Source organism: Schistocerca piceifrons, chromosome 1 (assembly GCF_021461385.2).
Source record: "Schistocerca piceifrons isolate TAMUIC-IGC-003096 chromosome 1, iqSchPice1.1, whole genome shotgun sequence".
Classification (NCBI taxonomy): domain Eukaryota; kingdom Metazoa; phylum Arthropoda; class Insecta; order Orthoptera; family Acrididae; genus Schistocerca; species Schistocerca piceifrons.
In genome coordinates, this window is record NC_060138.1 from 70,236,464 (window position 1) to 70,253,514 (window position 17,051).

The 17,051-nt window shown below is 37.9% G+C and overlaps 1 protein-coding gene across 1 annotated transcript in view; it reads left to right on the forward strand.

The window, feature by feature from the left end:
* The window catches only part of LOC124790801, a 114,981-nt gene that overhangs the window by 34,488 nt on the left and 63,442 nt on the right, over nucleotides 1–17,051 (forward strand). The window contains exons 5-7 of the mRNA XM_047257811.1: nucleotides 8,247–8,473; nucleotides 9,204–9,295; nucleotides 15,904–15,986. Of these exons, the coding sequence (XP_047113767.1) occupies nucleotides 8,247–8,473; nucleotides 9,204–9,295; nucleotides 15,904–15,986 (402 nt within the window). The remainder of the gene's footprint in view (nucleotides 1–8,246; nucleotides 8,474–9,203; nucleotides 9,296–15,903; nucleotides 15,987–17,051) is intronic.

A 17,051-nucleotide genomic window follows, 5' to 3' on the forward strand; every position in this document is an offset into this window, starting at 1 on the left:
CTCTTGGATAAAATATTCCGGAGGTAAAATAGTCCCCCATTCGGATCTCCAGGCGGTGACTACTCAAGAGGGCGTCGTTATCCGGAGAAAGAAAACTGGCATTCTACAGATCTGAGCGTGGAATGTCAGATCCCTTAATCGGGCAGGTACGTTAGAAAATTTAAAAAGGGAAATGGATAGGTTAAAGTTAGATATAGTGGAAATTAGTGAAGTTCAGTGGCGGGAGGAACAAGATTTCTGGTCAGGTGAATACAGGGTTATAAATACAAAATCAAATAGGGGTAATGCAGGAGTAGGTTTAATAATGAATAAGAAAATAGGAGTGCGGGTAAGCTACTACAAACAGCTTAGTGAACGTATTATAGTGGCCAAGATAGACACGAAGCCCATGCCTACTACATTAGTACAAGTTTATATGCCAACTAGCTCTGCAGATGACGAAGAAATTGAAGAAATGTATGGTGAGATAAAAGAAATTATTCAGGTAGCGAAGGGAGATGAAAATTTAATAGTGATGGGTGACTGGAATTCGACAGTAGTAAAAGGGAGAGAAGGAAACATAGTAGGTGAATATGGTTTGGGGCTAAGAAATGAAAGAGGAAACTGTCCGTTAGAATTTTGCACAGAGCATAACTTAATCATAGCTAACACTTGGTTTAAGAATCATAAAAGAAGGTTGTATACGTGGAAGAATCCCAGAGATACTAAAACGTGTCAGATAGATTATATAATGGTAAGACAGAGATTTAGGAACCAGGTTTTAAATTGTAGGACATTTCCAGGGGCAGATGTGGACTCTGACCACAATCTATTGGTTATGAACTGTAGATTAAAACTGAAGAAATTGCAAAAAGGTGGAATTTAAGGAGATGGGCCCTGGATAAACTGACGAAACCAGAGGTTGTACAGAGTTTAAAGGACAGCATAAGGGAACTATTGACAGGAATGGGGGAAAGAAATACAGTAGAAGACGAATGGGTAGCTCTGAGGGATGAAGTAGTGAAGGCAGCAGAGGATCAAGTAGGCAAAAAGACAAGGGCTAGTAGAAATCCTTGGGTAACAGAAGAAATATTGAATTAAATTGATGAAAGGAGAAAATACAAAAATGCAGTAGATGAAGCAGGCAAAAAGGAATACAAACGTCTCAAAAATGAGATCAACAGGAAGTGCAAAATGGCTAAGCAGGCATGGCTGGAGGACATATGTACGGATGTAGAGGCTTATCTCACTAGGGGTAAGATAGATATAGCCTAGAGGAGAATTAAAGAGACCTTTGGAGAAAAGAGAGCCACTTGTATGAATATCAAGAGCTCAGATGGAAACCCAGTTCTAAGCAAAGAGGGGAAAGCAGAAAGGTGGAAGGAGTATATAGAGGGTCTATACAAGGGCGATGTACTTGAGGACAATATTATAGAAATGGAAGAGGATGTAGATGAAGATGAAATGGGAGATGCGATACTGCGTAAAGAGTTTGACAGAGCACTGAAAGACCTGAGTCGAAACAAGGCCCCGGGAGTAGACAACATTCCATTAGAACTGCTGACGGCCTTGGGAGTGCCAGTCCTGACAAAACTTTACCATCTGGTGAGCAAGATGTATGAGACAGGTGAAATACTCTCAGACCTCAAGAAGAATATAATAATTCCAATCCTAAAGAAAGCAGGTGTTGACAGATGTGAAAATTACCAAACTATCAGTTTAATAAGTCACAGCTGCAAAATACTAACGCGAATTATTCACAGACGAATGGAAAAACTGGTAGAGGCCGACCTCGGGGAAGATCAGTTCGGATCCCGTAGAAATGTTGGAACACGTGAGGCAATACTGACCTTACGACTTATCTTAGAAGAAAGATTAAGGAAAGGCAAACCTACGTTTCTAGCATTTGTAGACTGAGAGAAAGCTTTTGACAATGTTGACTGGAATACTCTCTTTCAAATTCTAAAGGTGGCAGGAGTAAAATACAGGGAGCGAAAGGCTATTTACAATTTGTACAGAAACCACATGGCAGTTATAAGAGTCGGGGGGCGTGAAAGGGAAGCAATGTTTAGGAAGGGAGTGAGACAGGGTTGTAGCCTATCCCCGATGTTATTCAATCTGTATATTGAGCAAGCGGTAAAGGAAACAAAAGAAAAATTTGGAGTAGGTATTAAAATCCAGGGCGAAGAAATAAAAACTTTGAGGTTCGCCGATGACATTGTAATTCTGTCAGAGACAGCAAAGGACTTGGAAGAGCAGTTGAACGGAATGGACAGTGTCTTGAAAGGATATAAGATGAACATCAACAAAAGCAAAACGAGGATAATGGAATGTAGTCGAACTAAGTCGGGAGATGCTCAGGGTAATAGATTAGGAAGTGAGACACTTAAAGTAATAAATGAGTTTTGCTATTTGGAGAGCAAAATAACTGATGATGGTCGAAGTAGAGAGGATATAAAATGTAGACTGGCAATGGCAAGGAAAGCGTTTCTGAAGAAGAGAAATTTGTTAACATCGAGTATAGATTTTAGTGTCAGGAAATCATTTTGTCAGGAAATCATTTCTGAAAGTATTTGTGTGGAGCGTAGCCATGTATAGAAGTGAAACATGGACGATAACTAGTTTGGACAAGAAGCAAATAGAAGCTTTCGAAATGTGGTGCTACAGAAGAATGCTGAAGATTAGATGGGTAGATCATGTAACTAATGAGGAGGTATTGAATAGGATTGGGGAGAAGAGAAGTTTGTGGCACAACTTGACTAGAAGAAGGGATTGGTTGGTAGGACATGTCCTGAGGCATCAATGGATCACAAATTTAGCATTGGAGGGCAGCGTGGAGGGTAAAAATCGTAGAGAGAGGCCAAGAGATGAATACACTAAGCAGATTCAGAAGGATGTAGGTTGCAGTAGGTACTGGGAGATGAAGAAGCTTGCACAGGATAGAGTAGCGTGGAGAGCTGCATCAAACCAGTCTCAGGACTGAAGACCACGACAACAACAACAACATTAAAAGTTGATCTGAAAGTATTAAATGTTGATCTGTACTTACATTTTTATAATATAAAAATCTTTTTCTTTGTGTTATTATGAATTGCCAGGTATGTAACAATTTCTCATGCACACATGAAACTCCATTAGACTCTCAATCACACAATGGGCAATGGATCTGGAGCTAGAGAACACACGCACAGTAATAAATATTTCTGATGTTGGTGAACATGCCAGAGGTAGTAGAAATAATTCATCAATTATTATATAAATCCACAACTGTTTCCATAGCAGTCTCTGGGTGAATTGTAGCAAAATGACTACATTTCTTTCTATCATCAAACAGTTCAACTTCCCAACAGAGTCCTTTCCATCATCAAACCGCTCGATTCTCCATCAGAGCTTCTCAGAATTTCACGTGATGTACCTGACTTTTTCAGTAAAATAAATTTTCTGAGAATTTATTATTTTTCCAGCTTTTCGAGACAAATCGCCACCTTGTTTACATTAGTTGACTTTTGTTGCTTGGCAATGTAGTCATTAAAACTTGTGCAATAGTACCCAGTACTGCTTAAAGTTTGCGTCAGCCGTTCTGGGCATCCCCCACCACTAACTGCTAGCAACCAATAAGATTCATTCTCTCTCTCTGAGCGGCTAGCTGCGAGTTACAAATTAGACTGCGAGAATCTCTCTCCTGCATGCTGTGCTGTTGTATTTTTCAGCAGTGCAGTTTCTGTCACAGAGTGACCGAATTATTCATTTTTTCCACTTACAGATTTGTGGCTGAACATGCAGCTGTAAGTGCTGTAAAATCAGAAGTGTCTAATAATAAAAGGATATTACAGCTGAAGTGGTTTTATTCCTCAACATCATTATATTTAATGTGCATATGGAAGAATGTTACGTTTATAACTCTGAGAGTTTAGGGATAATGTTAATTTCTCACAGAACTTTAAGATATGTTTGACATTGGTAGTGCTATCACCTAAAACAAGTCTAAATCATGCAACATCTTCAGCTCAGAGTACCAACCACAATCTGTCAAAATGTGGCAGCACAAGTATGGAACTCTAGTGGCTCTTCTTCTCCAAGGAGGAAGTTGTGGTACAAAGGGCAAACTGCATACAGGGCTGAGCTAGAATTACCTCATTTCGCCTGAGTGTCTGGAAAGGGGTACTTAACAGTCAAATGGTTGATTTGGCCAACAACAATGTAGAGTGTCAGAGACTATGGGGTCAACTTAAAAAAAAACCTCGGTTAGTGATGAGGAGTTAGTGTTGAATTGATCCTACAGTGCAATCTTTTGTGCCTGGTAGTGGCACCCTTAATGAGTCTTTTATGCATTAGATCATGGTCCAAGGCATATTTTTGTTTTTAATGTTTCATCTCATAATACTGGAGACCTCATCAAGGCTATAAAGACTCAGATATAAGTTTCAAACTTAAAAAGGCTCAGCAAGCTGAACTGTTTGTACGTATTCACACAGTTGGGAGATTGTGACATCATCAGATCACAGCTTGAAATTACGGAGTTGGGCTGTCGTGTTGTGTTATGAAGTTTGTAGTGGAGCTTTATTTTTCATTAGCTTTATTTTGCACTAAGGCCTGCAACGTGTCCAACTTCAATCCTTATTCTTTTATATTAAAGTTGTTTTTCTGCTTTTTGAATTTCTACGGCTTCTCTGTACACCCTAGCTTAATAATCATGAGATCTTGATAAGATCGTAGTATTGGAGAAACGAATTTGGTGGTTCCCTGGTCCCCTATGCACGATCTGCTACTACTGATCTATCTGTGTTTTCCAGATGACATTTGCTCTTGTGTTCCATGAGCTGGCTGTTAATGCTTTTCTTTTACACTAGATCTCATTTGCAAGGGTTTTTATGTATTTCAGCTCGGGCAGGCAGTGGGTGTGGATCTTTTGCTGTGTTCAAATATTCACGCACCTTTCTTGTTGGTTTAAGTACTGTGTTAATACTGTTCCTTCTTAGTACTCAGCTGATGTGATCTGTGACTGCTTCTAGAAATCAAAGCTAAAGCTTCCTAGTTGTTGGTTCTGTATCACCAGAAATTCTAGATCTTTTAGGATGTAGTTTCCTATTTATCTCCTTGTCAGAGTACTTTTTTTTCTGAAAGTAGTTTTTAAATGATTCAGCTATTCCTCAAAATATTGTTATTCACATATGCTTTTAGCCTGGTCCACCAATTGATTTGATCACTACTCTCTCCACTTGGGATGGTGATGTCACAGCCAGCCGCTGTGGCCGAGCGGTTCTAGGCACTTCAGTCTGGAACCGCGTGACTGCTATGATCACAGGTTCGAATTCTGCCTCGGGCATGGATGTGTGTTATGTCTTTAGGTTAGTTAGATTTAAGTAGTTCTAAGTTCTAGGGGACTAATGATCTCAGATGTTAAGTCCCATAGTGCTCAGAGCCATTTGAACCATTTGTGATGTCACAGTTGGAAGGTATTCTAGCAAATGATATGGTAAATCTTTTTGAACATTATCTGACATCAGTTTACTTTCAGTGGGACAGCAGATTGTATGATCAAGCTGATGACATGGCTATGTGGAGCCTAGTCAGTGCAGTCGTACAGAAAAATTTGGAGAAACAGTCCTTCAGATGGTCAGGAAGAAACCCTCTTGCTGGAGTCAGTGTATTGACGATTCTTTCATTATATGACCTCTTGGAGAAAAAGAACACTCTGAAATTCTAAATTTTCTGAGTGAAGTTAATTCCAGTGTAGAGTTTACTATGGAAAAAGAGAAGGGAAGTCTTATTTACTTTTTATGTGTACAGGTACTTACAAAAACACATGGATCTGAAGGGCACAAAGTCTAAAGAAAGCTCACTGACTTTGACAGACATGTTCACAAAAATGCGTCACCATCCTAAACAGACGAAAGGAGTGACAAAAATGTTGATGGAATGGCTAAAAGAATTTTTGAATGACAGTGGTGGAGGAAGAGCTTAATTATTTAAGAACTAATGGGTACTCTGACAAAGATATAAATAGGGCACTACACCCTTTTAGGGCGCTTCTAGTGGAAAAGAATCAATTACAGTGAAAAAGGACATACACTTCCTTAGGCAGTATACAGTCCCTTGCTGTATTCATGTTTACATATAAGAACTAAAAAGCAGCATAAACACCCAGTTTAAGGAGCACAATAGCAGTTGTTATCTGGGAATCACAAACAAATTGACAGTAGTAGATTGTGCACTAGAACTAAGTTTCTTTGATACTGTGGTTTTATCAGGGTCCTAACGTTTGTATTCTAGGATGTTCAGAGAGGCCACAGAAGTTCAAAAGCACAGAAACAACACAAGAAACAATTTTCGTCTGGGAAACACAGATAAACCAGCAGTAGTAGATCTTGCTCATGTACCAGCGAGTCACAAATCAATCGACAGTAGCAAATTTGTTTTTCCGATACTATGTTTTTCTTAAGATACAGTGCTACTATGCTAAAATGTACAGAGAGGCCATATAAATTTGTAGCAGATCTTGCTCATGTACCAGCGAGTCACAAATCAATCGACATTAGCAAATTTGTTTTTCCGATACGTTTTTCTCAAGATACAGTGCTACTATGCTAAAATGTACAGAGAGGCCATATAAATTTGAAAACACAGCTTTTAACAGAAAAGAAGAATTGAAATTAGACAAGTTAGGATCATATTGCTAAATAAAGCAAAAAGCACTAACTCTTCCGCGCTGACTATAACACGTCGGTGTGACTCAACAGGTCTTGTGCAGCCATCTGAATGATGTCACAACACGATGGTTGCCTGGACATGCACTAAAGATCTTGCTATCGTTTGCCTACACCACCATCATATCATTGATTGCATGCATTCGTATAACCAGTTTGTCATGTTGGGCTTGTTTGAGTTTATAACTGCTGTCTGTGTCTTAATAGCCTCTGAAGATGATAGCCGTTATCAGGAGAGAAAATGTTAGGTACAAAAATGAGCCTTAGATCACACCCTAATCTCCATAAAACAAAAATTGTAAAGGAACATTATTGGATTGTTGAAGGGTGTGCACCAGCTTTTGCCCTGGCTTCAGGAGTAGGGCTTGTTCTGTAAGCATCAGTCGCAAATGTTACTGCATTGTGATGCAGGGCTTTCCAAATTTCCAACTAATGTACAGTTCAGGCTAATTCATACTACACTCATAATAAGTTGCAACCAAATTCTAGCTCCCTAGTTTCTCCTGTTGAGGTGCTTGAAAACGTTCATGACCATGATTGCTTTTAGACAAGGTATTTCAGGCGTGGCAGCCAGATGAACTTTGCATTGATTGTGATACCCAGAAACTGTACAGAGTTGTCAAAATGGAGAATAGACATTAAGGTCAACTGTGTTGTGCTGGTTATGATAACAAAGAAGGTGACACTTAACATGATTCTTTGCGGGACACTGTTCTCTGGTTCAGATATATCTGAGGCAGTGTTCCAAACTCTAGCAACTGAAGGACTGCTCAGTAAAACAGCTCTGCCGTAAGGTGGTAGGCTGGCATAGAAATTCGCACTGTGAAGCTGATTCAGACTGTTTTACCATCACCTCGCCATACTAGTTTCACCTCACGCAAGATGTGTCATTGTGTGCTCATTGTACCAGCTTAAAATAGGCACTGTTTTAGCATAATGTATGTTTACAGAACTTTTACCAAGGTCAGCTATAATTAAGAAAGACTTAAGAAGTCTTTTCCTGAAAAACATATTTTTGCTTACATTTGTTTCTTCCTATCAGGCTATGCTTGTAGCAGTCAGCTACTGGTCAAAACGCAAAGTATGTCATATTGAACCATAATTCATTAGACAGCTCATTGCAAGTTTTTTTTCAACCTGCTCTGTGGGTAAATTGTAACTTCCTGTTACCCTCTTTGCAATTCTTTTAACACCTTCCCATATGCTCCTGTCTTCCTCTCTCTTCTTATCTCTTAATGAAAGGTTACCTCTAATATAGTTACTCTTTCTTCTGATCTCAAAGTGAAGAGTCTCACTGTAAGTGTTTTAGTAGTGCTGTCAGTTTTGTTAGAACTTGTTTCTGGAAAGTGCAGTTGTTCATCCACAATTATTAGTTGATATTTAATTTTTAACTTCGCCCCCCCTCCCCCCTCCCCTGCAGCAGTTTTTATATGAGCTTTATTTTCAAGTATTTTTGTCTTTGAACTTACATTGTAGTCTGTCACTCAAAAGCCTCATTACATGTGCTTATTGTAGCACCTGAATTTTTAAAAGTTTTTAAGTTAATTTCTCTCCTTTCAGGCCACAGTCAGATGTTATTCAAAAAGTAGCTGCAGCTTCACCACGTTCGCTGGAGCTCATGAAAGCTTGTATGAACCTTCATAATTCCGACAACAGAGAGAAGATATCAGAAACAGTCGATTGTGCTAAAGAAATGCCATTAAGAGAAAATGTTTCCAGAACTGAAAAGCTATCAAATGGTCTGTCTGGTACAGATTCAAGGCGCAGCAAATGCCCAATTTGTTGTGGTGAGTTATTTCCAATCATGTCTCGTTACTTAAGAATAATGGTATATAAGAATATTCTGCTGAAGCTGTTGAAATGATCAATAAATTTCGTGATACCGAGATTTTCTCCCCCACTTTTTATGTCTTCCTTCAATAAAGTCTCACATTATATTCTTGTGTTACTTTTTGAACCATATAAATCAGACAACTTGATGCTGTAAAGGGCACTTCTTATCTTAAAACAGAGTTTTGAATTTTGTCTTTATACTTGGTGCAAGGCCAATAAAATTCTCATTCACATATTGCTAGCTATTGATTTGCTATAGAGAAGTTATTTTGACATGGTTTGCTTTTATTTCTTTCAAGTATTACCCATAATGCATCTAGTTCACTTTGTTGAACACTGTCTTAGTGAACCACTTTCAAGAAGTAATAGATGATGATCTATTATGACTTATTTAGCAGAATTCGTGATCTTTGCACAAAGAAATAATTATTGCACTGTTTGCAAAATAAAAAGCTATGAAAACTATAGCTTATTATGCTCGAGAAACCATGAGAACAGGCTTGGAAAAAAGGATATGAAATGAAAGCTTATGTGATGTAATGAAAGTGAATGAAGTTATCATTCTGTTTATCTCAGCAGCTTGTAATTCAGTTAAATCTTGTTGTTTGTAGCTCTTCCATAATATAGGCTATAAAATGTATCCTTACTTTTGATATGTGTTCATTAATTTCTTTTGATTTGTAGGTTCATATGAGGTAACAGAAATTGAAGCCCATGCAGCACAGTGCACTGGTGTGTCAAACAGCAATTCAGCTATTGAAGAGAATGATGAAGTGGTAGGTTTTCATATGATTAATAATTTTATTAATCAAGTGATTGTAACATACAAATGAATGGTTCCTCTTTTAATCATAAAAGAAAAGATTCAAAGCATTAGGAAATGCAAATGAAGAAAATGTTGACTGTTATATAACAACGGGTAATGGATAGTATAAAGCTCAGTTTGTATGCTACCATGAACCATGGACCTTGGTGAAATGGGTGGCTTCCGTGTGTCAGTGAAACATGTAGTCATTGTGTAGGTACAATCCCACTGAAGGATTATCTGTGGAGAGGCCAGGCTAATATATGGTTCCTGAAGAGGGGCAGCAGTTGTTTCAGTAGTTACAGTTTAATAAGTTGTGGTAGCAGTACACTAATCTAAGTTATTTACAAACAAATGAGAATACTGGCAGAAGACAACTTGAGGGACGATCAGTTTAGATTCAGAAGTAATACTGACTTTACAGGTAGTCACAGGAGAAAAAAGCCAAACCTACATTTATCTGAAGGCGGCAGGGGTAAAATACTGGGGGGGGTGCTATGTACCACACTTGACAGAAACCAGGCTGCAGTTGAAAAGCACAAAGGGGGGCAAGTAGTTAAAACAGGGTTTTATAGCCTGTCCCCATGTTATTCAGTCTACATTGTTCAAGCAGCAAAGGAAACAGTGAGGGAATCTGGTACACAGTTATTTGCCTGGACCATGCTGAAAAGGTTTTCCAGGGCCGCTAGTAAAACATGCACAAGAAATCACAGTGGCGACATTTCATTCAGAAGATAATTCTGATTGTTAATTACTGTGATTGTTGCCATAACTACTACTGTTTCCCAGATACCTATTTTCTCAATTTGCAGACTGTGTAATAACACTCATGGTGTAGAGCATCACTGTTTTTGCATTCAACAGCTTTACCCTTTCTAGGTTTTTTTTTCCTGCAGGTCATCAGTTTAAACCATCAGAAAATTATGTCTGTAAAATATGCAATTGATGCAGGAGAATGTTGTTCTGCTGGATACTTAACTGCTGCTGAAACACAATGTATAGTAATTGCTCAACCACGACACACTTTCATTTTATCAAAATGTCCTGGTCCTATAACATTTCCTCATAAGTTCCAAGCAATTTTCAATTTTTTTCATTGTCAAAATCTCACAGCTTAACAACAGGCTTAGTGAAGACAGTTCAAGATGGCAAATTACTGTCTACAGCGACTTGTGTGGGAAGAATATTGTACTCGGAAATTGTTAAGTGGTTTCTAACATTCTTCAGAATAACAGTTATATCAGGCATGAAATACAGTTACTTAATGCCATCCTTATGATTATCTCAAATTTATCAGGTGTGAAATTGAGCTAATAAATGAAAATAGGGAAATAGCTATTAAAATGTAATATGATACAGAATTTAAAGCTTTTACGTAACTGTGTTACAAATCAAGTAAACTTAAGCAGTGATCAGGAACTTTCCTCTGAATGAGGATTAATCTTGTGAATGTTGCATTACATGTCCACCCCGCTACCTAATACACTACAAGCGACAAAGTGTTGACTTGAGATGTTCACTTACATCAAAATGATCCTTACAGAAGGAAACATATATACTGATCACTATCTCATTTAGATCTCTATGGGCAAGTTATGACGACATTTTACACATCTTCCCATTTTTTGAACTACTCATACACAATTTTTCAGGAGTTTTTATAGCTGTATTTGTACAGTGTGGTGCTACATTATTTGTAACTGTTTTCCAGAATGTAAATTCCAAAACAAGGTATCACTTTAAATGAGCTTTACAGCAGTAGGAGCAGCATACTAGTCAGTAATGTGACAGGCATCACAGGACTCAAACGGCAGTCTTAGCAGGCTTTCAGATTGTTTGAATATCGTCTTTTTATTTATATTTTTAATACTTAAATTAATGAGGGGGGAAAAGGATGTTATGAGCTTAAAATGACATAGTTAATTATTTAAGATGGTTTCCAGAATACAGTCAAATACCCTATTGAACAATCGGGATTTCAACATTATTGAAGCTGCTTGGATCAAGTTCTCTCTCATTGTCAACGCTCATAAAAGCAGGCTACCGATAACAGTTGAAAGCTTCAGCTGTGTTTATTGACCTTACAACAGCATATGACAGTTAGGAGACAGCATGATATTAAAACTCCTGACAGTGATTCTCTACAAAATTACCAGCAACATGGTAAATGCCATGCTTTCTAATAGATGCTTCCAAGTGATCTTGGATGATAGATTGAGCACTCAAATGAAGCTGAAGAATGGCCGCCCACAGGGATCTGTTCTGGCTCCACTAGTATTCAGCCTTTATATAGTTGGTATGCCTGATAACCATTTCATGAAAATTTGGATATGCTGATGCTTGGGCTCTGGTAATAAGTTGTAAATATATCTTAATGTAGGACCCAAAAATTGTTGGGAACTGTCTTTGCCATTGGGGATTATAACCCAGTGTCACAAAGACCGAAGTCTCTACATTTCACCTCAACGGCAAGTTAGCCAACAGAGAACTCAGTATTTACTTTGAAAACAAACTACTGGCCCACAATTGACACCAAAAATATCTAGGTTTCATAATAGATCACTGAAGCTTCAAGACTCATTTGTCAAACACAGCTGCCAAAATTAGAACTCGGAACAGTCCCTTACAGAAACTTGCCATAACTTCATGGGCGTCTTCAAGTGACACATTACGGACTTTAGCCTTAGGTCTAATCTATATGGTAGCAGAATTTTGTGCACCAGTGTGGCTCAACAGTACTTGCACTACTCACATCAGTGTTCAACTCAGTCAGACTGTGCACCTTACTTATAACAGGCAGAATAAAAGTATCCCCAAACTCTTGACTACCTGCACTAAGCATTGTAACTCCTCCTCCTCATCAGTGGCTATAGAAATTACTCATAAGAGAACTCCAAAAACTTAAGTTAAAGAAAGACGTAAAAAAACCTCTAAAAAGTAAAAACAAAGTATTTCTCCTTGAAGTTTAATATAAGTATTAATATTTTGATCCAAGTGTTGTCAAGTTGGGTGACCGCTAAGTAAATAAAAATAAATAAATAAATAAGAAGTTAACAGCAGTTGTCCTTTCTAGCATATTTTCATAATTGCTGGGTATAAGCCTCTTCTTTTAGGCATCATCTCTTCCAGTCCTGCGCTTCCCGCATCAACACCTCAAAATAGCTAGTGAAGTTATAATTACTTATTGTATAAAATATAAAAACCAATCTGTCATTAATTAGCCTAACATTGAGAGTTACCTTTTTATTTTACATCATATTTTTACATAACTATGTACGAGCTTAGTTTAATGCATTAATCTATCTTATGAGGCCGATGTCCTGCAATGGTTTGATGACGGTGTGCTATCTCATGCTTCATTAAACCACAAGCACGAGTTGCGCAATACATGCTATGTGGTGCACAGTGCATGATCAAGTATGGAAACCTGAATGGGCAGTCGTGTGAGGACAAGTGTCTTCCAACGGTTGTGTGTATTTTGGTGTAAGTTGATAAGACATAGACTCAACAATTTGATATTATTGTTTTGATATTTGCCTGTGTTGACTACGTAGCTTACTTGTATTTAAATTTCATACTTCATTATCTTTAGATGTATTCTGTATTTTATTTGTTAATTTATTTAGCAGTCCCATCTTTTTCGCTAAAGCAGTTGAGGTGTTTCTTCTTTTTAATTCACACATCTCTTCGTTGATTACATTTTAGTATATATTCAGCCAATTTAATTAACATAAGCAATAAGCAGTGGCAGTAATTCTACTTCAAATCAGAAGAAAGTGGGCTGCCATTGCGTTCTCTTGCCTTAGGCTCCATAAACTATCAGGCCAAAATCAAAGTTGAATCACACTCACCCTTTTTCTGCTTCGTAGATGCTGAAATGGGTGACTCCAAAAGACAAAAATCTTCATTGTTGGTTAACCACAAAAGATAAACATATGTTCTCATGGGATTTTATTTACATCATTTTGAGCTCTACAATTTGGTAATATGCAGGAACATAGCTAAGAACTGACCCGATTAAACCAGCTTCCAAATTAAAACAACTGCATTAAAATTGGATCTTTCATTTGGAAGCCACAATGCCACAGACAGATACACATGTTAAACTTACAATTCTCCTCTGTTTGCATCAGGGTTTCAAAAGATTGAGAACAACCCTCTTCTACAAATCTATCAAGACAATCTCAATAGGAGAGAACAAGACCACACTCTAAACATTCACCATCAAAGAGTCCAATAATTTGGATGAAAATAGACTCAGCCTAGTTGATCACCAAAAGAGGACTGGACTGGACCAAACAGGCACCCACCTGCCTCTCATTATATAAGCCTTACCACACCACCTGGATTTGACAAGCCTTGCAATATCTGGTCTACCCTAAATGGAATACAGACAGACTGTGGTATAGGTGCTGACTTGTTGTACAGAGGGGGAAAATAGCTTCTCCCAAGTTTGATTATGGAGCTGCATTACGTGCATTAAAACATACAGTTGAAGATTGTTCATTGATAGCCTTCACTGGTGACTGCTCTGAATTCTGCATGCTACCAAAAAGGCAGTGAAATCAACAACATGGATGTCTGGCTGTCATCGCATTCCCATATATTTTGTGGTTTTGTTGTTTTATATTTGTATTTGATGTATGTATTGTAGATTTAAAGTTGCAAAAATAAAACAATGATGCTATTTTTTAACATAATCACCCTTTATTTCAATACACTTTTCTCATCTGTGAATTAACAACCCTATGCCTTTCAAAAAGGAATCTGATTGTTTATCATTGAAATGTCCCATTACATCAGCTTTAATTTCATCATCAGCATCAAAGTTTCTTCCTCAGATCTTTCTTCGGCTTGGAGAGATACTAGTCACTTGGGGCTAGACCTGGACTATAGGGTGGGTGGTCAATCTCTTGGAAGCCACATTCCTTTACTGCAGCCTTTGCAATTGCCACCACGTGCACTGGCGCATTGCCGTGGAAATAAACACCATGCGACAACCTTTCTCACCTCTTTAGTTTGATGGCGTCACGTAATTTGTGCAGAAGCGAAGCATAGTATTGTGCGTTCACAATGGTATTCCTTTATTTGAAATTAATTAAGACATTTCCTCTGAAATCCAGAAGATTGTTACCTTGACCTCCTTTGTGGTTTGACTGACCTCCGCCTTTCTTGGTGGAGCTTCGCTGGTTCACACCATTCGAGAGATTCTCTTTTGGACAGAGTACTATAATAAAAGCCATAATTTCATCCCCTGTAACAATCGATTCCAATACTTCTGACTGGTTGCTACGGCAGAGTTCCGAAAGCCCGGTGCAAGAAGTCAGACACTACTTCTTCTGCCCTGCGGAGTGAAGTCGTGCACCCATCTTGCACTGATCTTTTTCATGTGCAAATGATCATGCATGATCCGGAAAACATTTGTTTTAGATAACCCTAACATTGCTGCAATTTCCTGAGTTTCAACTGCCTGTCACTTAGAATTTCACTTTCAGCTATAGCAGTGGTTTCCTCAGTCACCGCCTCTACAGGTCGACCAACTTGTGGATCTTCAGCAATGCTTTATGTGCCTAACCGAAACCTTTTAGACCATTCCTTCACTGTGGAGTCTGAAGTGGAAGCATAATCATAATCATAAATGCCTTACAAGCGAACATTGATTTCAGCTGGTGCAATTCCTTCTTTTGTCAAGGACTTTTATCACTACACTGTGTAGACTTTATTGATTGCAGCACGCAATGCCTTACTCAGACGAATGTCATCATTTGACTTAGGCTAGCAGCGAGCCGCAGTTTATGTGCACATCTACTGACAGGTGTAACTACATCCCTTCCAAATCATTTTAGACTTCACACTTGTATTCAAGGTCAGGCCAGAAACTTATGGGATATACCTGGTATATGTAATTCTTGTGTGATGCTACACCATATGCTAACTAAATAAATTACAAAGAGCTAAATTATTGTCTGAGCTCTGCTTGCCACCTAACACATTCAAGTTCTGGAATTTAGAGAAAGAAGTGGCTGCAGAAATTGACTTGCAGGGAGAGATAAGAAAGATTTTGTGCATATAAAAATAAAATGGGATTATAGCTGTCAAGGGAGTTGTGCAACCCATTTACAAATCTTGTTCAGGAAGCTTGCCCAAAGACATAAAAAATAACTGTTTTTTCCTTAAATCGGTCAGAAATTTTAATTAGTATGAGAGCAATAAAGTTGAACTATAAAATTACAGAATGAATATCTCAATGAGAACAGTAATAATGAAGATATATTTTTATAAATATTAACAATGAACAAGGCACAGATATGGTTTTGTTCAGAGCCTATTAATAGCTACCACATTGACATGCCGGAGACATCAGTGTAATAATAAAGATGTCATATTATTTTGTGAAATAAATTGAATTCAAAGTTTATGAGGTGTCTCAAGATGTCAGTGAGCTATTTTCTGTATCATGTCAATAATACTTACGATTGCCAAGTTAGGATCCTTCACTCACATTTTGTTGAACTTGTAAAAAAATAATAGTAAAAAGATAAGTTTATTTAAATTACTCTCTGTAATTTTCACTTTCAGATGTGTCCAGTATGCAAGTGTAAATTTAGTTCGGAATATATTGCATCACATGCTGATGCTTGTGCAGAGAAGCGACTTGACAGGTAGGTCGAGTGATGATATCTTAGTGTCCCCTAATGTGTAGTGATTGACAGTTTCCATTGATCAACAAATGTACTCATTTTTCACAAACCTTAAGAACAAACTTGTATCAGAGTGGTTGGTTCATCTTTTACTAGTTGTAGATCAGCCAGCCACAGCCATCTGATGTCTGTTGTTCTCATCGTCCATTGATTTGTACATTGTGATTTGTAAATCCCATCATGCATGATAGCTCTCAGGGATCTGGAATGAGTCAAGTTATACTTTAACAAGCAGAAACAGCCACTGAGGAGTAGTTCTGTGAAGTATACTAACAAATGACTCTGACTAGTGCTAAGCTTCTCACACTGTTAATTATGGAAATCATTTTTAATTTACTTTATATTTTAAAAAAATAATTTTTTGAGTACATAATGTAATTGAGAGAAAAAAACTGCTCAGAAGCAGTGACTGGAGAACACACGTATAAAAGGTATTACATATGAAGCTTTTGGAGTCAGTGGCTCCTTTTTCTGGGAGAAAGGTTGAAGGGGAAGGAAAAAGACTGGTGAGCTGAAGGAAAAGGGGTAGAACTTGGAAAAATCACCCATAGGCCCAGGTCAGGTGAGATTTACCCAACTGGATGAGAAGGAAAGACTTTACATTTACATATATGTACAGTTATATTAAGAGAAAAACATCTACTTGGAAAGAAAGCACTGCCCCACCCCCTTACACTCCGCAGCTGCTATTTCTTTTATCCAGTTTTTCAAACAAAGCATTTATGGAACCTTACACAGACAGCTATCAGGTGTCTATGTACTAACAAAAAAATTTGTGTAATATAAACACTACAAATACCATTAGGGGAGTATGCATTGGCCCATGTCCATGAAAAGGCTTTTTGCAAGATATTTCATTATCAACTTTACGTACTATTCTTTCTGCAACCTTGTGTAGAATAAATACTTTTTTAATCATAGCTGCATTGTCCCTACAGATACTGCAATAGTATTGATTGCACACTTTTGTTTGGCCTCTTAGCAGATAATGATTTGAGTGGAAGCTTGCGATCGGCTCGTAGCTCA